The sequence below is a fragment of the Poeciliopsis prolifica genome, unplaced genomic scaffold, assembly GCF_027474105.1.
Source record: "Poeciliopsis prolifica strain line A6 unplaced genomic scaffold, Auburn_PproV2 SCAFFOLD015, whole genome shotgun sequence".
NCBI lineage: Eukaryota > Metazoa > Chordata > Actinopteri > Cyprinodontiformes > Poeciliidae > Poeciliopsis > Poeciliopsis prolifica.
The window spans coordinates 8,875,599-8,900,087 of record NW_026562390.1 but is presented as its reverse complement, the minus strand read 5'-3'; the positions used below and the strand labels follow the sequence as shown (position 1 = coordinate 8,900,087).

Here is a 24,489-nt window from a genome sequence, read left to right as displayed (position 1 = left end):
AAAGTTTAAAGAAGCAGAAGTGCTCCAGGGACAAATTCAAGATGGCCGATTGAGGACCGTAAAGGACTTTGAAACGAAAAAGTGCTTATGGGCCCACTGAGGCTAGGAAGAACCTCCAAATGCTCACAGGTCAATTTCATGTAAGGATGTTCTTAAATCAATAAGAAAGAGCTGACAGAAAAAAAAAAATAGGCTGGAAATGATGGACAGACTGACTCCTGAAGCAAAAGTGTAAGTAAAAACTGTGGTGACATATAATCAGGACAGCAAATAACTTCTTTTTCAGAATTTAAGACATATAGTCAAGTGAAAGGAAAGGGTTATCTTTGAGATTATTTACCCTCCAGCCTCCAGAGTGAGTAAGAAAACAGGAAAAGCATCCTGAATTGAGTCCCCCTTCTCTTTTAGTTATTTTTATTTCATTTTATTTTTTACTTAACTCAGAATAAATCATGCAGGTTCAGATTGAAGTACATTTGTGGGCGGACAGTAATGGTCTGCCTCGTGCTGCTCTCTCATGAAGTGTGTTCCTCTGCTCTGCTGCATGCGGTGCTCCCCCCTCCCCTCCCTCGTCTCCCCCTCCTCAGCTCCTTCTCCTTGCAATGCCGCACATGGGTGACACAGGACTGAACCGGCGCAGGCTGCAGCTGCATCTGCTCCTGCGGCCACAGCGGAATGGTGTGTGTGCATGTGCGTGTTGTGTCATCATGTGTGCGCGACCCTACCCCCTGCACCGGGAAATGTGGGGTGGAGGGGGCTGGCTGGGTGGGGAGGTGGGAGAATGCACGGGGACTGCAGGGGTCTGCACCCACCGAAGCCGTTCACAGGCTCAGCATCACTCGGTTGATTCAGCACCTTGCTAATAGCGCACACATTAACTGCAGCACAGATCAGAGGAGGAGTGTAGTTATGAGAGGGGTAGGGAGAGAGAGGGAGAGAGGAAGAGGGAGAACGTCTATGTTGAGCAAATGTGTGCATGGTGCGTCTGGGGTGCGCGTGCGCGCGCGCGCGTGTTTGTGAGTGGAAGAAGAGCAAGAGAGAGAGAGAGTGTGTGTGTGTGTGTGTGAGCAGGAGGGAGAGAGCAGCGGTGGACGTGTGCTGCTGGTGGGAGCTGAGAGGAAAGGATGGCTGCTCATGTTTGAACTGCTTCAGAAGCTCTAAAAAAAATAAAAAAAAAGAAGAGAAAGGAAAAACAAAAACCAGCAGAGCCACAGAAACTCACTGAGGGACGCGTCTTGTTCATCATTCGTGGGGAGGCAGGAAAGACTTGGCAATGCCTGCTGAAGTGAAAGAGGTGAGTGTGTGCTGGAATGGCTCTATTTGCTCCGCATCCTCCCTGTAATGTTTTTTTTTTTTTTTTTGCCCATCACTTTTCCTGCGGAGAGCTGGCGCTCCACAGCTCCGCTTTCTGCCTCTGTCATGATGAATGGAAGAGGCGTCACTTGCCTCACTCCCTTACCTCTGTCGGTGCAGCTCTGCTTGTGTTTCTGCTTGTGTTTCATGATGCGAAGCATCCTCACCTCCCTGCATCCTCACCTCCCTGCATCCATGCGTGCTGAAGTGGAAGAGGCAACGCGTGAATGCAGCCTCGGTGAAGGGTGTGGGGTGGGGGATGCAACTTTGATGGCATTATCTCGGAGGGGGTTAATTCTGCACACTGGTGGTGAGCGCGTTGCCATGTCGGAGCGGGGAGTCATTAAATTTGACCATGCAGCATTTAGCTAATTGGGGATCAGAGTGCGAGCCGCGGCTGTGGGGGGGAAATGGAAACTTTCTAGTTTCATTTTTCTCCGAGAAGTCGTTTCTTGGTTACGGCTAACCATCACGTTGATGGTGTTTCTGCAGAAAACAAGCCTTTTGACGCACCTGTGAGGGAGCAGCGCAGACCCAGCATCTGAATCTGCCCTGAAGAAACGAGGGCCGCTGATTCAACAGATTGCACGGTTTTGCGGATGAGTTTTGTGACAAAGTTGTAGCTAATGTTTTCTGACGTCATTAGAGTGGTGTGTGTGTGTGTGTGTGTGCATCTCTGTGTCAATCTAGCATTTCTTTAAGACACGCCAGACAGATGCAGTCCTGTTTAGCAGGGTTTTTTTTTAAATCAGCTTATCCTTCAAAGGAGAAGCTTAATTTGATTTGCTTGTGTCAGAAGCGACTGATATCAGGACATGTAAGCCTGTACCTTCAACTAGAGCTGATGCTAGTCTAACATCTTATTCTGTTTCCACCTTCTTTTATTTTTTTTCTTAAACTCAGATCTGTCAACTTGACCCATGTCTTCAGGAAGTGATGGTGCAGTTGGTTGTTAAACTAAACTATGGCTCACCTTCGTCAGAAATTGAGTCAGGCAGAGACAGAAATACACAGGCCTGTGTGGCAGTATCATGCTGTGGGCATGCTCTGCAGCGTTAGAAGGCAATAGAAAAAGCTTCAGTTGTTCTGGGAGATGTCATCTGAAGCGCATCGACCTCAGAGGTCAACCAATCATCCCTAAACACAAACATGCACTAATACTGCAGGGGATTTTAGTGTATAACCAAGTGACAGTCATGTTTTAGAAATGTGGGAGAGACCTGGAGTACCCAGAGAGAACCTGCCCATTCACAGGGAGAACATTCCCTGTTCCAGGACCTTCTTCTATCAGTTATTCTCCTGTGCCGCCTCGTTTGCAGATGATGCTTTCCAGTAAATCACTGCTCGTCTTTTAAAGAGGATGTGGCCAAGATGCTCAATGAAGATGCTAATAGTTTCTGAGATCACCTTATTGTGTGGTGATAGATCACAGGAACAGTTTTGCAGTTTTATAAAGATAAACTTCCCAGTTCAATGCAAGCTGTACATTAGTTAAGTTGGATCTGAGGCAACTGCAAGTCCGTTACTTGTGCCAGACAATTGCACCCTGCCTTCAGCTGGCGTTGATGCTGGAAATCTATGGGATGATGCAAATTGTGTCATTTTGCCTTCTGGATCCAGCATCCATTTGCCATTTTTGATCTTTTTTTTTTTTTTTTTAAGTCCTGTCTGATTCAGCGCCATCAACTTGACATATCTGGCTTCAACAGCACGTTAAGTGATGGCGGAATGAGTTCTCAGTCGCACTCTGGATGAACGTCCTCGAGGTTTAAATCAAACATTCAGCATCACAGAAGCACCTGTGGTGGCAGCATCATGCTATGGGAATGCCTTATTTTTGTAGCATTGAAAGGACAATGAGAACTTGCATCAGTTTCCTCTTTGTAGTGAAAAATACGTTTTCTTTATTAAAAATGCATACTGCAGCTTCAGCAGACTGAACGGTTTGCAGACAAGTTTTGAGTCCGTTTAAATCATGGCTTGACCTTCTTTGGAGTTTCAATCAGACAAAGGCCTCTGATGCAAGAGCCGTTGGTGGCAGCATAATGATGAGTGAAACTTTAGAAACTGAGGGTAATTGTTCTCTTCTCCCTTGACTTTAGTTGTGCCTTTTTTGGTGTCTGTGTCTTGTTAAGGACAGTCATGGATAAGATAGAGCAAGAAATGATGTTTCTGCAGGAGAAACATCTGTTACGCTACAGCTTCTATTTGCAGGAGGCTCCTCCAAAAAAATATGAGCGGCACTGATTCAACAGATTGCCCGGCTTTGCAGATGGATTTTGTGACAAAGTTGTTAATGCTTTCCCGACATCGCTCGGCTGATGTCTCTCTTTTTTTTTTTATTGTCTTGTCAAGCCATCGCTGTGTCAGCTCTGCAGTTTCATAAAAATGGTCTTTCTGTTCAAGCCAAGCTGCACTTCAGCTTGATCTAATGACACTGCAATCCAGTCCATCAGTTTCTCACATTAAATTAGTCTTCTAATAAGACATTTGGGTCATTGCTTGTGTGAAGAAGGGGTTTATGTCTGGCTTTGCAGCACCTTAAATTTCACACTACCTTTAGTCGGCCGTGACGATAAGAGTTCACAGGAACCAGGTGCCAGTTGTGCTGCTCTAGTAATATATCTACGGGTTGTTTTGTTTTTGCCTATAAGCTAGCTCTAAATCAGTCGTTCCAACCTGACCTATTTGGCTTCAAGAGCATACTCAGTGATGGTGCAGTGAGTTATTTAAATAAGCTTTTGACTCACACAGTGGCCCTGCCTTCCCTGGAGCTCGAATCAGACAGAGTCGGCAGCACACAGGCTCGTGTCCAGCCTGTTATCATCCTCCAAATCCTTAATCAAGCTGTCTGTAGAGGACAGTGGCACCTCGCCTGTGTTCTGGCCAAGCATTTATTTAGTGCCGCCTAACAATATCCAATCAGCCTCCCCCAGAGGTGATCAAGCCAGGATGATCTCTCCCCACAGCCAGTTTTTCCTGGGCAGGCCTTTTATCTCCTCTTCCCTCCGACACGTTTTTGTTCAGGGATATGAGAGGGCCCTTGTGTTTGGTGTTTTAAAATCGAGCTCTTTTCCTCTCCACTTTCAACCGACAGCCGTCCTCTCCAGCCTGATTTAATGCGGTAGAGTTCAGCTCGACAATGTTTGATTGTCTGGCTGGACTTCGCAGCCTCGGAAAGACAATCATTTGTGGAGATTAATCAATTTATCTGCTTCTAATATCAGCAGATGCTTCAGCATATTGAATACGAGCATGGGACACATTGCTGATTGGATTACACACATTTACAATGTGAAAGTTGATTTACTTAATGCTGAAACCCTTCAAAAAAATAATAAAAAAAACTAATGAAAGATTAAGTGCGGTGCCTTTTGTGTTAAATATATTTTTTAATAGGTTGTTTGCATGGCTATCAGGGAGATTCAGCTATATCAATGAATCAGTTTTTCATTCAGATTAATAGAGCAGCAAATCCAATTTTTGTTGATATTCTCAAATGAATGCAAAGTTTGAAAAAGGAAAAAAAAAACAACAACAATTACTCTCCACAGCCAAATAAAATGCATTACATTGGAACAGAGAGAATTAACTTTTGCATAAAATCAGCAAGAACAAATTAAAGAAACACAAACAGTGCCTTGCTGTGAGTATTCGCTCCACATTGGAGCAGCAAACAAAGTATTTTATTGGAATTTTATGTGACAGACCAAAACACAGTAATCTTGCTCTTCATGATTCACAGTACAGTTAGATCTGCATTAAGAGTTACAACCCTCCTCAGTAGACTTGTGTAGGTGTAATTACACACTTTTCAGATTTTTATTTGAAAAGAAAAAAAATTATGTATCATTTTTGTTCCAGTTATGTAGCTCTGTCAGAAAAATAATGCAATCAAATACAATGAAATATGTGGTTTCAATGTCATTTCCAGCAGTGTGAATACTTCTGCAAAGCAAGGTTGAACTGCTGGAATGAATTATATGCAAAATTAGCACCATAGGCAAGGCTCTCATTAAAGCAAAGGTTACATAATGTGTTTAGAGTGATTTAATGCAGGTTTGAGCTGTCTGAATATTGCCGTTTTCCCTCTTGTTTCATAGTAAGGTCGACCTACTGTCTAAACAAATAAATGAAAATACACTTTTTGTGAGTGTTTTAACAAACCGAAGAAAGGTTTTGCAAATAAAAAATGTGTTTGAGCAGCAACCTTTTCAATTAGGTCTTAGTAAACCAACTTCAGTGCAGCAGCGTCCAGCTAACGCTGCTTTTCTTTTTTTTCTTTCTTTTACTGAGCTAACTAGAAGCAATTGAAAAGGCCCTTGCTCCTCTCTGACAGTTTTGTACCCCGGGAGGAGAGCCACATTGAGCAAAATCAAAGCCCGCCACTGATTAAATGTGAAAGCCAATAACTGCCTGGTTCACTTCGAGTCCCATTGCAACACTACTTTTGTCAGACATGCCATAAATACTTACATAACAAAGTGGGAATAAAATGGAAGACTCCATTGATAACATCCAATATTTTTGCTTCCTTTCGCAGACAGACAGCCAAACAAATAGTACATGTGTTATAGTTTCACCAGCGGAGCTGACCTACTAAACTGCACCAGAGCAGCATGCTACGAATAAATTCTGCTAAACACAAAAATAAAAAGCCCAGCATGAACATCAACAAAATGAGTAGCTTTAGGTTTTCCCTCATGTTCACTGCAATCTGAGTCGAGACACAGACAACAAACGACAAACAACATTTCCTCTTTTTCTGTCTTTTAGCTGAACCTTTGCAGCTCTATAAAAAGTTGCTGGTAAGCTTTTGGACAAATCAAAAGCAGGAAAGCAGTTCACATTAGGTGCTAGAAATTTTCATAAAGGCAAAGAAAGCTGGCCAATAATTTAATCGATTTCATACTGGCAAGTAATTACTCAGTTTCAAGGCAATCAGGAATGGCGTGGCGTGGGTAAAATAAATGAAATCACACTTGAGTGAGCAAGCAAATAAGAAGGCAATTGTGCAAATAGTGAATAATCTTCAGATATCAGGATGTATCTGCCAGCACATACATCATTCTTTCTTACACATCAGTTTGATATCCTAAAGTTACTTACTGTGGCTTTTCTTCTATCTTAAAGTACTAAGCAATTTATTTTGGTGGCCATGTGTCACATATGTTTTTTTTTTCCCTATTCAATTCAAGTCTCCCAGGAAAAATGTAAATGCAATATTTAGACAACGTGGTATTAGAAAAAGTAATACCTGAGTTTATCAAGCAGCTCAAATAATAAAGCAAAGTATATGAAATAAAAGAGAAATGCAACTTAATTTAAAACAACATAAGAGGGAGAGTAACCTCACTAATGAACATCCTCCCCCTGTATCACTATGCCACTTATTATCATCATAGCTGCTCGCTCTGCTTGCCTTGTTGATAGACATTAAATTTAGATGAAAATGTCTGGCAGCCATGACAGAAGGTAAGGCATTCGATCGATGAAGATGTGAATGTGTAATAACCAATAAAATGGGAGCACAAGTATAAAATAACATTGTTTCACAAAATTACAACACACCATCCTTTTCTTTTTCCAAGAAGATATTTCTTATTTGTGAAGACCAATACAATGTTTGTTCACCATTTCTGTAAAAAACATTGATATTTAAAGTGTACCATGCATACATTTTTTTATTGCTAAAAGTCAGCATAGATAATACTAAATTTGTGAGATATTAACTTGTTTGGTAAAGTTTTATAATTTTTTGCTGCTGCTGTGATCTGCTCATTCAGGTTGCTAAATGATTGTCATTTAATTTGATTTGATTCAATTTTTCAACACGTCAACTGGAGGCACTTGGCAAGAGAAACTGATCCACTTACAGAACATATCGAGGTGTCAAACTTCAAATCCTCAAGGCCTGTTTTTTCTTTTGTTTTTTTATAACACCTCAGGAATAAACTATTTTGCGCAGTCTGCATTAGTAACACAGAACATTGATTGGATTCATTTGTCTATCTGTCCGTTGTTCACTGAGCAACATACTAGCAAAGGAAAACATGAATTATACTGATAGGTGACAGGTATTCACCCACAGGTGTGTGTGTGTGTGTGTGTTTTCAGGAGCAGAGTTTGGAGGGTCCAGCTCCCTTGTCTTTGCCCCAGGAGGCTAAAGAGGCAACCAATGAAAACCCGACAACCGCTGATGAACTGGACACGCCCACTTCCATCGCCTCGGTGATGACCTCGACCAATGAAAGCTCCACAGAAACCGACACCCCACAGCAGACTGACTCTGAGGTTTATATGACGACTCATTAAAAAGCTGTATCCATGTAGAAAAATATCTTTGTTTTTGTCCTACAGTGTACAGAAGAACAAATTCTTTTCTTGCGTTTTCGAATAAAAGAGTTAAAATCGCAATCAATTTACCACGCCAGAAAATTTAATTCCTCCAATTTATTCTGCTTCTAAACAGCAACAGAACTTGTTTTTAACTAAGGGGAAGTCATTATTCTTTGGCAGGAAATCAGAATTTATAATTTATCAGAAAGCCAGGGTTGTGCTGAAGTGATGATGATTGATAATTACTTTGAGAAAAGGGTTGAGTTTTGTGGTCAACAAACATGCCTCGTTAATTTGAAGTAACCTGAGATGCTTCTTGTTCTGAACGCAAGTAGCCACATCAGGTGGCATTTAAGACGAGACCGGAGTCCTGTGGACCACTTAGGCAAATTAGATTCTAAAGACTAGAGCTGGGAGATTTGTGTGTCCATAATTACAGTGGTGAATCTATTCTTATAGGAGTCCAAAATGGTGGAACAAGAGGGTGAAAAGCCTCAGAGTGAGACGCAAGAAGAGATTAAAGAGGAGAACATCCTCCCATCAGATACTCCGGATGTCACGTTGGCTCAGGAGGTTAAAGACAACGTATCTGCTGAGAAAGGCTCTCCCAAAGTGACAGTTGAGCCGTCTGAATCTGCTCCAAACGCAACAAGCAGCAGCACCACCATTGCAGCAGCTCTACCCCAGCCGGCGCTGCAGCCTGGTGAGCCTCATCCTCTAAACCCAGACAGCCAGAACAGAGTCTACACCCTCCCTGATGCCTTCAGGGGCATGGGAGGCGACGCCTGCTCGGGATATGGGAGCCTCTCTCGTTTCAGCCTCCACGGCTACTTGCCCACCAAAAACTTCCAGCCCGGCACTCACTACACTTTACCGTTCCTGAGAGATAGCTACGCCTCCTCAGGACTCAGCAACCAGACGGAGGAGAACAGAGAAAATCCTCTGGATGTGAAGGCTGACCTCCCAGCTGCCGGTTACCACACACTGGGAATCCACCAGTTTAGGCCAATTACAACCATGGAGCTCCTCCGGGAGCCCTCCAGAACCAGGTGAGAGGATTTTGTATCATATAAAATATTATGCAACTTCGAACTCTTGTTGATTATGTAGAATATCCAAAAGTGCTTCTTCCTGTAAATCTTTTTGACATTTAAAAAAAATATTTCAGTCACCAACTTCAACAGCTAATACTGCATGTAACCTTGACACACTAGGAAACATCCTGGCAGCATCTTAGTGTTGGGATACTTTTCTTCAGCAGGAACAGGCAGGTTTATTAGAAATGATGGAGGATGGTTTAGTCAAAGTCTAGACCTGAATTCAGCTGAGAAACTGAGGCAAAATTTACACACTCTCCAGTCTGACTGAGCTTCAATTAGTTGCAAAGTCAGAGCAAAATAGTCACTGTCATACTGACTTACTAGAAAAGTTTGCAATTTCAGAAAATGATGATTCAACAAAAAGAACTATGCTTTTCCCACTTGACAGTTATGGCTACTTTGTGCAGCTCTATCTCATAAAATACCAATAAAACACAATGGAGTTTGTGATGTAGCAAATGGGAAAAGGACCAATATGTTTTAATAGATTTGCAAGGCATTGTTTAATTAGTTTTACAGTTTAAAGAACATTATAAACGCCTTTCTAAAGAAGATTTAGCTATCTGTGCTCAGAGATATGAGAATGGGTTTCTATTAGTTACCAGCAAAAAAAGAGTGGGATAATGGATTATTCAGGGTGCTTTGTAATTAGTCGTTGCACCATAAAAAACTATTTTTGATTCCCACTGCATCTAAACCAGCATTATAAATTGAGAAGATTCATATGTGGAGCTACCCATGATTAAAGGAAAACAGTCAATTTTGCTTTTAAACTTGTAGGCTTTCTATGATAAAAACCTGTCAAGCTCGATAGCTGCACAGACATCCAGAGGATCCAGCTCAGCTCCGATCCTTTCAGTCCGTGTGGATAATAACAAGACAGATGGACAGCAGTTAAGCTGCAACTGGTATCAATCAGGGATGGCAGCCTGCTGTTGCAAAGTTGATAGATAAGGAGGTTTCAAGTGTTATTGCCTGCCAGAAGCTTTTCCTTGGCCCATACAAGACAGATGGAACTGTTTACAAAAGAGACAACGAAAACTCAGTCTGTTGCACAAAGACATTTGTCTGAACAAATTTTATTCAACATGTAAACTGTTAGACCTTCACATTTGTAGCTGAGTGGATTGGCAATGTTTTTGTTTGTTTGTTTGTTTGTGTTTGTTAGCTAATGCAGAAGGAGAAATGCAGATTATCACAAAACTTAAAGATTCTTCATTACACTTTAACTGATTTAGAAAAATGGCAAAATCTGAAAATCTGAGACAATTAATCAAGCAGATGCACCATTTTATAATTATTGATTTCAATATCAGATTGTTCAACTATTCATAAAATGAAATCACAAAGCAGAACTCAAAGGCTGAAAAGGCTCAAAATATAAGCTTGTAGCTGAAAACATTACTTTTTACTGAAAAGTGGCCTTGACAACTAATTTCTCTCTGTAACTTGTCAGTATAATATTATCAGATAATAATTACTGATTAAACATCACAAAGTTGTAATTAAAAAGGTAATTGAATTTGGTAATGAGCTTGCTTATCCTCTAATAAATAATATAGAAAGACGCAAAAGAAAAACAACTCTGCTCATACTTTATTATATTTACTTTCTTATGTCATTAAAGGAACTTACTTGTTTCTAATTCAGCTAGTTTAAGATATTTTAAACATGCCAAAAAAGTATACAGAACTCTGCCATTTTGAGAAAGAGATGAACTAATCACACTTATCTGCCTGATTTTTGATCTTTTTTTTTTTTACCTATTAAAAGTCTTTAAGAACAGAGGTCAAATAGTTTCTTCTGAGCGATCACACCTGTGAAGGTCAATTTGTTGTACTGTCTGGGTTTCATTCTTATACTTTCAAATAAGACTGTTACAGTATGAGAATTTACTACCTGAATTTAAGCAGAAAACCAACAATTTTTTTAAGGAAAATGTTATTTTTTAAACAAATGTTACTTTTACCAATATCACTGAACAATAACAACAAAAATTTAATAAGTTTTACAGTTTAAATAAAACATTCTACACAATTTCATTACAGCGTCACAGTGGGAAATGTCAGACACTATAACGCAATAAAAATTATTTTACCTTCCCGTTTTATATAGAGGCGCCGGACATAATCTATTCTCGGTTTAGAGGCATCTTTTATGATCCAAGTTGAAATATGTGTTGTAATTTCACAAATGACTGTTTTGAATCTATAGCCAGTGAAATAAAAGTATGAAAAATGCTAAAAATAAAAGCTGAAATGAACCTCGAGAAATGTTGTGAGTAACAAGTAAATAGGTCAGACTCTGTGTGAATGTTGGATTCTGTATCAAATCCCTTGGCAAAATTATTTTACACTTCACTACTCCATTTTCTATATTGTATTTTGTGTTTGACACTTCTTCCTTTGCAGCTAGCTTTAGTGGGCATGGAGAGATACTTAATTCGACTCATCTCCTCTCTTCTGTGCAGAATTTCTTTTGAGATGGTTGTATAACCACAAAATTCAGGGAATAACCTCTAAAGAGACCCTGCAGTACCCAGTACGACAGTTACCTCGCACTATTCCTCACAAAAAATGATTAGAGAAATACCTGACTGGCACTTTTATTCTCATATACTTACATTTCCCTTGTCTGCTTTTGAACAGTGAACATTTGGCTTTAGGCTGCAATCTCATTGTGAGGTATTGAACTAACCAAGGTTGTCAAAGATTGTTCCAGAAAACCTGAATTGCTCTGAAGCAAAGACGGAGGCCGGATTCAAGGTGTCAAATTGCAAAAGTTAAATTTCTTTTCAGTTATGACTGAGATGTACAAAATTTTTTATTAAAACTGAAGGTAACATAGTTACTTGATTGTGCTATAAAATGGAATTATGTGCCTGGAGAACATGTTACACTTCCCCTTCATTTGTTCTACTTACTCTATGACTTTTCCTGTCATATCAGCTAGGAATGACAAAATTAATTCATTTGTTTGAAGACAGAGTAATTCACATACATTTGGGTTGACTAGAGGCACATCTCTGTGTGACATATATGCCAGATAGTTGTGGACCAACACAAATATGATTCATCCTCGGGTAATAATTTCCAGACGCTTGAATGTTCCTTGTTCCAAAAAACTATGTGCAAGTAGGAACACTGTGGAAGTGTCCAGCAATTATACTGGTCAGAAAACACAAAATATACATACATATTTTTACCTTGACTGCAAATTCCAAACTATCTTTCTCCCATTCAGAGCTTACCACCCAAATGAAAGAGAAATATTAGATGTTTTCAAAGAAGATAAAATCTTGAAACGTAGAACTGAAAAACACATAAGATGCAAAATTCTTGGTTCAAGTTGTTAGGAACTAATTTTGACAATTTTCTTCATTTTGTCTGTTTACGGGAGGCATCAGAAAGAGGGTCTCAAGCAGGTGGTTATTGATGCAGGGGCCGCCTGATATTTTCACATGCGCACACTTTCACCTAAATATTGTACGGATTAAAACCACACAGTTATACAACAAATAAACACACCAAAAGTTATTTTTCAATATGAAACGGCTGTGCGATAAATTAAGATGCAATCCTCTTCAGGAAAGACTCGGGCATGGAATCTGTTCATCAAATGTCACCCAAACTTTGTCTTTGCAGAAGTGGCTATGATGATGCGTTCATGGCCCAGTTGGAGGGGAACCTGAATCCTTTCTTCCAGGCCATGTGCCGAGCCCAGACTCTGCAGCTACCCCACAAACGCAGCAGCATGGTAAGCCTGGACAGCATCCGAAGAGACCCACGCTGGAGAGACCCCAACTTGCATGAGGTGATCTCGATGCTGAGGCACCCAATGGACCCTGTGAAGTCCAACGCAGCTGCCTATTTGCAGCACCTCTGTTATGAAAACGACCTGATCAAACAGGAGGTTCGGCAGCTGAACGGGGTCCCGATCCTGGTGGAGCTGTTGGACCATCCCAAAGCTGAAGTCCATCGCAAGGCCTGCGGTGCTTTGCGTAACATATCCTATGGGAAAGACCACAACAACAAAATGGCCATCAAAAGCTGTGATGGCATCCAAGCTTTAGTTAGACTGCTGAGGAAGTCTAGCAGCATGGAAGTCAAAGAGTTAGCCACAGGTACAGATGAGATTTTTCAGCCACTGATTGAACCTTCTCAGGTGTTTCCAATAACGTATTTCCCCTACAAAACCCACAGGAACCCTGTGGAACCTCTCATCACATGAACCACTCAAGATGACAATAATTAACCAGGGACTTCAAACCCTGACGGACGAAATCATCATCCCACACTCAGGCTGGAGGAGAAGAGACTCTGTGGATGCATCTAAACCACTGAGTGCCGAGTGGACCACCGTTTTCAAGAACACCACCGGATGCCTGAGGTAAAGCTTGGCTGCTGTCATGGATTCAGCCAGCGTTTGCACAGCCTCCTCTGACAGAGTTGTTTCTGCAGGAACGTCAGCTCTGATGGGGCCGAGGCTCGACAGAGGCTAAGGGAGTGTGAGGGGCTGGTGGCAGCTCTGCTTCATGCCCTGCAGTCAGCCGTCGTCAACAAGGATGCCGACAATAAGGTTGCTCAAGTAATCATTTGTAGTTTTCAGTCAACTATCTTAAAATTTGATCATTTGGAACAAGTTGCTTCCAAACAAAAGAAATGCGGTGCTGTTATTTAAATATGCAAAATATCAGAAATTCAGTTTTGCTACGAAAAGTCAGTATATATATTTTTTATATCAAAGTTGAATCTAGAGACTTGACCAGTGCTATATGATTCATGTGTGATCTCTGATACAAGTTGTCTGTCTCTTTCAATTAAGTCAGTGGAAAACTGCGTCTGTATCCTTCGAAACCTGTCCTATCACGTTCATAAAGAAATACCAGGAGCGGAGCGATTTCAGGAGCCCCATGCTGGTCATATGATGAGAACAGTGGGGCATCAGAAGAAGAAGAACGAGCCAGAATGCTGTTCAGGAAAAAGACCCAAAGGTTTGTAAAATATACATATATAGCTGAAGAATTTCTTTAATGTTATGCATTTCTTGGCATTCTCATTAAAGTTAAGCTTGATCTCTTCCTCCCTCGAGCATCTTGAACTGCAGTGCACAAAAGTTTTTTTTCTCTTTTGAAATGTTCTGACCCAGCCACATTCCCTGAAGACTCTGTCTAGTTTCATCCAGAGTAAAGTGGACTTTTCCTCCCTTTCTGATGCAAGAGACTTTCAGCTGCAATGAACAAGGCATCTGCAGTAACATCAGTGTCAGTGATGCATTCCTAAAAAGCTGATATTTTCCTCCCTAATTTTGTTTTAGTATGTTATTCACAGCTAACTGTTTTTAAAAAGGGTTTTTAAAAACTCATTTACTCTGCAGTTAATCTGAAAATGTATTTTTATAGCTTGAAGAACTCGAAGTAAAATGTGAACAATGAAACAAAATTTACCTAATTGATAATTAATATTTGATGTACAGGAATAAACAGACTGGATAGGTCTGTCCTCAGGGCAGAGACATTAAGCATCGGAAAGAGATTAAAGCTATTGCAAATCGCTAAAAGGCCTGAACTTATTTGGCACTTTTCCAGTCATTTTGTCCACCCACAGCAGTGGTATTATAAGACACGTGGCAGGAGGAAGCTGGAGTCGAACCTATAACCTTCCACCTGACATACGATAACTCTATCCACTGACAGACATTGGAATCAATATGTATCTTCTCAGTATATCTGTTATATGTTGTTTGATGCACTCTGCAGCATCTTGCTAAAGTATTCACATGTCCTTAACTTTTTTATACTGCTACTAGAAGCATCAGTGCATCTTATCGGAACTGTACGGACTAGTCCATAAAAAAGTTTTGTATTTTTAATGTGGAAGGAAAAGGATTGTATTTTTGATTTATTTTTTTCTTCCTCAAGAACTGGAGTTCTGCTACTTTGTGGACATATCTGTGCTTTAAAAATGTGTTTGATAATTAGGTCTTTAAGAGAACTCTGTAAAACGTGACTACATGAAGAAGAGGTAATTTATCCTCTGGATTCAGCAGGAAAACATGCAAAAGTTGAAGGATGCCATAACTCAACGACAGGAGTTTGATACATTGAAAGCTTGACTACAAGTGCACACTACAATTTTACTATTTTTAATAGAGAAAACAAAAGCCATGTATTATTTCACTTCCACTTCATAAATATTTACTTTGCAATGGTCTGTCAAGTAAAGCAAAATTGATTGCCACTTGTAGCATCTCAAAATGTGGAAAATTCAAGTGGTGTAAAAAAAAAAAAGTCAAGACAACCTAATTATTTAGAAATAAATCTAGTAAGTGCCTTCAGTCTGAACTAGGAGTTTTGTTTAATTAATATTTTGTGTACAGAATTAAAAGAAGGACTAGACAGTTTGTCTTGAAGGTAAGGACATCATTGAAAAACATTAAAGTTATCGTCAACAATTGCTATAAGCTGCAGGTCCAACTGATCCAATCAGCAACTCAATGTGTCGCCACATGGAGGAGCTCTGTCTGCTTTTCTGCCTCTATGTTCCTTTGCACCACAATCTAATCTGTGACATTGTTCTTTTCTTCTTTTCCCTTCAAACTGGGCTCATCAGAAGAGTGGTTCAGTCAAGGTCAGTCTGCTCACATCGCTGGAATATCTCCAAAGCAGTGGATACTGTGAATCAATGCTGCAGTGGATTTCTCTGCAATTGTTTATATCTGCTTGCTCATGTGATGAAAACTGGTGCTTGTGTTTGTGTGCATGTGTGTATGTATCTGTGATGTACAGGTTGGAAAAATGGATTTATGGAGAGGAAATACAATACTTTGGACTTACCAAAATGTGCTGAACTGATTAAAGGTACATATATATATATAAAAAAACACAGTTTAACTTGCAAATAAGTTGATTTTTTTTAATTGAGGTGGTAAGTAGTAGATCAAATATAGATCATCATACAGAAGGAGTCTGAAGCATCCAGGCTGCAGCTGCTTCCTGGATTCTGCTATCTGCTGTATAAGCATGACATTGATATGGCCTGGGAAGGAAATCATTTAAATGCAGCCCCACACATCTCCACCTGCACCACTAAAGCAAAACGGCCCAACATCTGAGACTCTGATGGCTTTTTAGTTTGGGGTACAGAGAATGACAGAAATGTCAGGCTGGCACTTGCTTCAAACAACGCATGTCTCATCTTTTCCATATGTCTTCAGGTGCTGCTCCGCCGTCACCATGTTGTGTTTTGCTTTGTGTTTGCTTCTTGTTGCCATGAGTACAGTGTGGATAAAAAAACGGAGGAAAATAAGAACCCATAGCGCTACAAGCCTGTGGCTCCGACTGCCATTAAAACGGAAATCAGAGCTTAGCTAATGCCTCCCACGCTGCAGCCAGTGAATGCAAATCAGCCTGACAATTATGATACAGTTCAGGGTCAGCCTTATACTGTTATACTTGTCAGCCATCCAGAAGCCTCCACTGGCTCAGTTCAAAATAATCAGTTCATGAGTCTGCTACAGCTGACTTTTTCATTCAGTGCAATCTCAGTTCAGTGCATGCAACGCACTATGCATATTTATCTACCAAGCCACTAATCTAATAACTAGATTATTTATGCATTTTTCCTTGCTGAAGTATTCACATCCATTGAACTTCAGTGTATTTTTGGAGCACAAAATGGGTAATTTTCCAAACTTAAAAGGATAAGAAGGGCAAGACTAACATTAATCAGAGAAAAAGTCTAAAGTAAATTTTGACCATCCAGCAAGACAATAGAATTAAATATACAGCAAAAGCTATGATGAAGTGATTTGGATAAAAGCATATTAAAATATAGCATGGCCTAGTCAAAGCCCAGAAGTAAATCACTGGTAAATCTTAAAAATTTATGTCAACAGATGCTATCCTTTAGATAGAAAAAGAGACCATGCAAGCATTTCACTTTTTAGACATATAACTGAAATATACTTCCACTTCCGACGGTCTACCTCATAAACAGTTTTTGCTAATGACATAAGAAAATGATGAAAGGTTTTAATGGTTTGCAAAGTACATCTCATCCAACAGGTTAAAACTGCTGACGACGCGTCTTTATTTCTCTTGAAGGCCTGGATCTACTGTACCAGCCGGAGGTGGTGAGGCTGTACCTCTCTCTTCTTACCTGCAGTCACAACCACAACACCCTGGAGGCAGCTGCAGGAGCTCTGCAGAACCTCGCTGCGGGACACTGGGCCGTAAGCAAACAAAAAAGTTCACAGTTATTTTTCACGATCCCTAATTACAGGAGCCTTACTCTGAAAACACAAAGCGTTATTCCCAGCACATTTGGCTGATTTCATTCCAGTGCAAAGCTCACTGCTGAGAATGATCATTTATGTAGGTGAAGTGACTGAGGCTGCTGTCATAGTTTGTAAACATCATCTTGTGTCTGAGGAGCAGATCTGGGATGCGCTTCTTTACAGCATTGTTGCTGTCTCTACTGTTCAGCTTGAGGAGAGACTTAAAGTAGAGCTGGCCTGGAATAAAGTGCTATGAGTAAAGCGTAAATGTGCTCGAACAGTGCAGGGTCAAAGAAGACAACTTCTAGAGGCCAGCACTCGGGGGGCCATGAGTACCTAAGGCTTCTCGTCTCTTCTCAGCTGGCTGGTTTTGTTTTGTCAGCGGGCATCATTAATCAACCTAATGTAAATGTGCGCTGACCTCGTCTCTAGCCAAGATAATCAGAAAAGCTGCAACTAAATTTCCCCTTGAGTGGTTCCATATGTCTTAGAAATAACATCCAAAGTAAAATATAGGAATGTCCTCTCAGTGTAAAAGTGATTCAAGACAAAGGCTTGTTCAAAGATATTTGAGTTCTTAAAGGGCACGTAAATGTGTTTACTATTAAAGCATAATTTAAGGAATCTTCTTTGAATGTTTTTAAATTTTCTCAAGATAATCCGACTGAGCCAACAGACTCTTGTGTCTCTTCTTGCAGTGGTCGAGCTACATTAGAGCCACGGTGAGGAAAGAGAAAGGACTGCCAGTTTTAGTGGAGCTGTTGCGCTCAGACGTGGACAAAGTCGTGCGAGCCGTGGCCATCGCACTTCGCAACCTCGCCATTGACAGAAGGAATAAGGACTTGATCGGTACAGAATTAAAGGTCTCCGCTTCATTCAGAGGCGTCGACGCCTGCAGACTCAGTTTCTCCGCCTGTCTGTCTTTACAGGGAACTACGCTCTGAGGGACCTTGTTGCTAACTTGCCTTGTGGGCAGCAGCACCCCGTGAAAAATCTCGAGGGAGACACAGTGGTTTCCATTCTGAACACAATTTACGAGATCATCACAGATAACCCTGAGAATGCCCGAGTGCTTATACAGGGTCATGCTGTGCAGAAACTGGTGGCCATAAATAAGTCAAGGTAAACAAATGTATCAGAAAGAAATGTTCAGAAAAGCATTACTGCATTTAAAAGAATGCTACATTGAATAGCTGAAAAACTTCACAAGTTTGTTTTGAATGGGTGTCTCATTTTAGTATGAGCACATTAAACAGCAGTCATGGATATTGATGTCTTGGTGCTGATTGTTGTCATTAACCATCAAAATCATCTGTTGTCAGCCAATCAGCACGAGAGACCAAAGCTGCTTCGCATGTACTTCAGACAATATGGGCCTACAAAGAGCTGAGACACACTCTGACCAAGGCTGGATGGAACAAGAGCAACTTTAAGGTATTTTTATTTATTTTATAGGAATTTAAAACATCAGAAGATAGCTCAGTTGAGGTTAGGATAGGTTGGATTGGCATAGAGTAGGTTTGTTTACTTCGTTTGTCAAATTGTCTACAGTAAAAATATATTAATTTGGTAATGTTTTCTTCATTGAATTTATTTAAATTCAGAAAACTATGCCAGCAATAAACTGGGTCTCAAAATGACTTAAAATAATAAAAGGTATGATGTTTATTGTCTTTATTAAACATTAAAGGAAAAGCACGAAAAACAAACAAACTATGTGGATCACCATGCGCAATAACATTGTAAAAAGTGTTTAAAAATTAGTAGCTGAAATGAATTTCTCGTTTGAAGCCAACAGGATCAGGTGTAACTAAAAAACCCAAGAATGGGAAACAAAACAGCGATGACATCACGTTGCCTCTCATGGAGAAAAACCAAGGTTAGCATACGTCTAATAGTTTTATTTTACAATATAAATGATTTAAAAAATACCCAGTAGTTCCTGGAATAGAAAATGTTTCTTATACCGCTATTATTTTGTGCTTTGTTGCAGATGTGTATTCCACCTTGGAGTCAAATGACAGAGTTGGAGACGGAAAGGGGCCTGTTGTAGAAAGAGATGCCCAACAGGTAGGTCATAAATGATCTTCAGTATAAATTTCTTTCTTATGGTGGATGACCAAAACTCCGGCTTTTTTTCCCCCTGACAGGCGATAAGTGAAAGAAAACACTTCATCAGAGCTGGCAGGCCTGCTGTCGGCCTCATGGATAACAAGCCTCCACCGCTGGACTCCTGGGTGTGAACTTGACAAAAGATGCAGTCCAGCTAGTTAAATCCTGTAGGGACACTTTCTGTTGGTGAAATGCAAATCTGTGTCATTTGTTCATTCTTGGAAAAAAAAACAAACAAAAAAAAAAAAAAAAAAAAAAAAAAAGGCTTATTTGTTTACAGAACTTAATGTGCCAAACACTTATATGTATTTAATCTGGAGATTAGTCGACAATAGACTTTATTGTTTTGATATTTAGGATGACTTCTGTAAGCCTGAAACATACAACTGATAAGATGTGATGTATGAATTAGCCCAAATATGCAAACTATGGGGAATGATGATTCCAAAGATTATATAGCCTGTACAAAGTGAGTTTGACAGTTTATTAACAGCTTAAATTGTCTAAGTTGTGTCAAAAGACATATGCGGATCTTTTTTTATTGTCCACTTCTATAATTATGGACCATTTCCAATCTGAAAAAGTCTCGAAACATTTTTTAGCCTCTGATAAACAGCCTAATCACCCAAATCGTTTGGAAATTAGCGTAATTTTGATAAATCAGGGTAGAAACAATAAAGGTTCATTGCATTTGTTTATACAGACAGGTAAACAAGGACTGTACATGTGTAACAAAGGACTGTTAATATTCAAAATAAAGGCATTTATATTATAATGTTTATTGTAATACCCATGTTATTAATTAAGAGCTATTTATGTGTCTTAGCTAATGCCTATAAATGATACAGCTCTGCTTTGCAGTGGTCCTTTTTGCATTGCAGTGTTAAATGAAACTGACAATAAATGCTGTGCATAGTTTCTCATTCATGTTTGTGTTACTTCTTAAACAGTTCAGGTCAGAAGTTTGCATGCACTCAGAATGGATTCATCTTAGGGTTTAATCTTATATTTGAATTGTTTATTTTCCAGGAAGAAAAGGTCACCTGCAACTGCAGTTGATTTTAACAATGAGAATTTAACTAATAAATGTACATTTATTCTGGATGGAACCATCATGAAGACGTAAGACCACTTAGACATTGTCTGGAAGACAACGACAAAAGCTCAAGTCTCCCTGTAACAGGAAGATAGCAGTAAATATTCACGTGGATTAAAGAGTAGTGCTGAAGAAAAGAAGTGTCATCTCCAAAACCTGCTCTTTCTTTTCCAGCTGCCCCCATTATGAAGAAAAGATTTATGTATTAAATAACCAGGAGAATATTTGGGAAAGTCAATGTAAGGATTTTAAGTCTATAACTCTGAGCCAAACATAAAGCATGGTAGAAGTGGCATCATGGTGTGGTTCCATCTTGTTTGGATGTATATGTTAAAGCCTAAAGGCTTAAATCAACACATTTAGGTTCAAGTTTTTATTAGCATCAGGATGAATTAGAATTTATGGGGATCTAGATGTGCTTGCAAATGGGCTTGTAGATTTCTTTCAAAATACACTCTGGAGGAAAATACAGAGAAACAACAAAACTCTACAAGCTTTACAAGTTTGTTTATTAGAGACTGTGTCATGGTTTGTAGACAAAATTAAATTCTTAATTAAATCCAAGCAGAGGATTTGCAGTTTTAGGGTGGCTTGCAGTTTGAATTGAAAGTCTGTTCAGTGATTTTAATCAAAAATCCCTGTAAGTTGGGGTAGAATCAAATGAGTTTATGGATGGTCATAAGTCCCTGGCGTGGTGAGAAAGAGGAGGGCAGAGGAGGGCAGAGCAGGGCCTTAGCGACATCTCCAAACATGTCAGCAGAGCAGCCCTGCCCTGCCCTCACAACCAAACTTCAAGATAAACCAGTGCAAAGCTGTTTTCAGCAACCTGCTGTCCTTTAATGAAGGAAAGTCTCCAAGAGATCCACATTTTCTCATCAAATGCCTGTCAGTCTTTGGATTTAAATCTTTCAGCTGCTCAAGAATGACCACTTTGGTTTTCTCAAACCTTGGGTTCCTAAATATTGTGATTGCGGCGTTAACTGGCTTGAGCCACAGCAGTCCAATCAAGCCTGCAGAGACTTACCACAGGACATCTGTCAGCATGGATGTGATCAACAGTCCTCTCCACAGTGCACAGGACTTTTTGAGCCAGTTTCTGTCAATACTGAACCTCACCAGGGTAAGGCCCCAGCCTTGGATGCCTACAGCCCAGAAAGAGCCACTTCCAGAGTATATGCTGGAGCTCTACAACCGATTTGCCAATGACCGCACTGCAATGCCGTCTGCCAACATTGTGCGCAGTTTCAAGAATGAAGGTACAAACTTCTTTGAACAAATTGTTCTAAATGTATTTCGATTAATTAGATAAAATAAGATCATGTTTGAGATTGTCTTGGATATGATGGAACAGTCTGAGTTACCGAAATCAAAGAAAGGTGCTCTAAATATAGCATGTAGCATGTCCAACAAAACCATCTTTGTGTGCAAATTCAACAAATTAATGCTAGCTTACTTAGGTAAATCCATACAGACAACATTGAGATACCTCCTGTGGTATTTTGATTTCAGATTCTTCCCCCCGAAGTATAAGAGCCACTGGTGTATGGATACATCCCCTCCTATTCAATATCTCCATGCCACACTATGAGCATATTACAATGGCGGAGCTTCGACTCTTCATGCTTGTGCGGAAGGCCCAAAGACCACATGCCGTTTTCAGATGCAAGGTGACAATCTACAAGATACACGATGGTGTTGTTTGGACAAAAGAGGTGGGGAAAGAAGGGAGAGAGAGGGATAAAGAGGAGGTGGAGGCGATGAAGGATTTGGAGGAACTGGTGACAAAGCATATCCATGCCAAAGATAATAGCTGGGTGTCATTTGACCTGACTCATGTGGTGACACTCTGGCGGAAGTCAGGATGCACAACCCATAGGCTGGAGGTTCATATTGAAAACCTGGGGGCAGATGAGGAAGGGACCACGAGAGAAGCAATAGAAAGTGGCAAAAGTGTGTCACAGGTTGATATTGACAGGAGCATGGAGGGGCAACACAATCCAGTGATAATTGTGTTCTCAGATGACCAGAGCAGAGATCACAAAGAAGACAGACAAGAGCTAAGTCAGATGATTAAGCATGAGAATGACCTTCCTGATAACGTGATAAACCAGAAAGCTCTTCATGACCGTGCAAATCCCAACTCTGACCACCCTGAACAGGACGAGCTGGACCACCAGTCTGCCTTGGAGATGCGGTCCAATCTTATCTACGACACGCCTCCTCGAATCCGCCGCAGCGCCAACACCGAGTCATGCAGGCGGTCACCCCTTTTTGTGGATTTTAAAGACATTGGCTGGGACTCGTGGATTATCCAGCCTTTGGGGTATGAAGCGTACAAGTGCAACGGCGTGTGCAGCCCACCCATGACCTCAGAGGTTTCTCCCACCAAGCATGCCATAGTGCAGACTCGACTGAGCCTCAGGCGCCCCGAACGAGCATCTGCTGCCTGCTGTGTTCCAACAAAGCTGGAGCCAATCTCCCTCCTTTATCACGATAATGGAGTGGTTACCTTCAACCACAAGTATGAGGGGATGGTGGTGGCAGAATGTGGCTGCAGATAACGTCACAGAGAAAAACAGACTTTTAGTTGAAGATCTAAATCCATCAATCTATTTTATCATGCTCTTATGCTTGTTTCCAGATTTCATGCAGTGGACTAATTGTAAATGAGGGATGAAAACTTGATGGAAATTTACAGCTGTATAAAGGCAAACCCCCGAGTGTTTTTTAAATTTAGATCAGAAACACTTTGAACTGATGCAACAAAGTGTTTCATATTAGTCTATCACAGCTCCATATCCATTTTTTGCCTTTCATCGTGTTTTGAAAGCACTTCAATTTATCGTTATATATTACAATGGATTGCCATATTTATACAGTGTTAAAAAAAACTTTCAAAATATTTCAAAGCCATTTAACTTTTTCTCATTTTGTCACATTGCAACTATAAATTTCAGTGTATACAGTACATTGGAAGTTTTAGCATAGTGGCCTATGATTAATCCAGTTTTAATGTCAGATGGACAGCTATTAACTGTGCATTGCCATTATTATTTTAAAAAGAAAACCCTGTAAATATTTTCACCAAAATGTGCAAACATTTAGGAGATATAATCCAAAAGACTTGCAGCTGTAGTTACAGTGCCCAAGGGTTCTGAAAAGTATTGACACAGAATATACATCTGCATCACAGTGTGATGCAACTTGCAACGTTTTAAATTTTTTTTTCTACTTTACAATTTTGTAGGACTGAAAAATACCTACAAATCCCATTAAAATTCAGTAATTATTGTGGTTCCAAAGTGATAAAATATGAATAAGTTTAACAGGTATGGATCATTTTGTAAGGCACTGCCTAATGAAAAAAAGTGGGAAACAAGCAGGTTTGGATTTTTTGATCAGCAATTTTAAGTATAAAAGAAAGTTTTGTCATATTTACAGTAAATAATCAGGTCAAAATTAGTAAAACACTGATTTCATCTTCTGCAAGAGAAGTGAAATCTGACTTGTAAAAGAGAAGAACTTTTATTGTAATACACACCAGAAAAAAGAAAATGAAAAACACCTACTTGCCAAGATGCTTAAGAAAATTATGCATTTACTACAAAACTGTAAATTATGAGGTTGTCCTGAGGAATCTTGGGATATTTCAGATAAGAAGACAATCGTAATATTCTTTCACTGAGATGCTCGCCAAACTTGTAGAAAACATGTCTTTCTTATTTTGGACCACAGAAGGATTTTCACCCTGCAGGGCATCTTCTCAACAACAACAACAAAAAATATTACTTGTCCTATCAAATGTGACTTTCAGCTTCTATAAAATCTTTCTTTATAGAAACAATTCACATCTTGGTTTTGTTTTACACAGTGGTGTGAATAGAATTGTGCTTACTAAAATAAAATATATGACAAAACAAACATATTCAGTGAACAATCATTCCTGTTTCGTGCACACCATGACAATGTCAGGTTATCACATCGCTTCCATCTAACAACCTTAATCCCCATCCTTCCACAGCCACATGCCTGGCGGGCCACTCTCGGCCCGCTTCCATGCCATATTGATAAAGAGGTGTCAGAGCCTGGAGTCTTGTAGGCCATCACTCAGGGTGAGACGCCACTCGAAGTGGCAGTATTTGTGAGAAGGTGGTGTCAGATTCCTGGTCTCCCGGACCAACATGTCCTATTGACAATCACGACAGGAGGTTG

At 40.1% G+C, this 24,489-nt stretch overlaps 2 protein-coding genes across 3 annotated transcripts; both read left to right on the top strand.

The window, feature by feature from the left end:
• The first annotated feature begins 841 nt into the window (after window positions 1–841).
• On the top strand, window positions 842–20,104 carry arvcfa (ARVCF delta catenin family member a). Of its 2 annotated transcripts, XM_055040511.1 has the most exons (16): window positions 842–1,294; window positions 7,471–7,647; window positions 8,152–8,741; window positions 12,437–12,915; window positions 12,995–13,181; window positions 13,253–13,370; window positions 13,617–13,785; window positions 15,404–15,421; window positions 15,580–15,651; window positions 16,897–17,024; window positions 17,768–17,918; window positions 17,999–18,191; window positions 18,392–18,503; window positions 18,861–18,948; window positions 19,063–19,139; window positions 19,220–20,104. In XM_055040511.1, the coding sequence occupies exons 1-16, from the start codon at window positions 1,274–1,276 to the stop codon at window positions 19,310–19,312; spliced, it is 2,673 nt and encodes an 890-aa protein (XP_054896486.1). In that variant the 5' UTR covers window positions 842–1,273; the 3' UTR covers window positions 19,313–20,104. The 2 variants fall into 2 exon arrangements, with proteins under 2 accessions (XP_054896486.1, XP_054896487.1); XM_055040512.1 differs by lacking the exon at window positions 15,580–15,651 and having other exon boundaries at window positions 843–1,294.
• A 983-nt stretch (window positions 20,105–21,087) lies between these two features.
• LOC129366502 (bone morphogenetic protein 10-like) lies at window positions 21,088–24,187 on the top strand. The gene is made up of 2 exons (XM_055040403.1): window positions 21,088–21,533; window positions 21,787–24,187. The coding sequence occupies exons 1-2, from the start codon at window positions 21,200–21,202 to the stop codon at window positions 22,836–22,838; spliced, it is 1,386 nt and encodes a 461-aa protein (XP_054896378.1). The 5' UTR covers window positions 21,088–21,199; the 3' UTR covers window positions 22,839–24,187.
• Window positions 24,188–24,489: the final 302 nt, after the last annotated feature.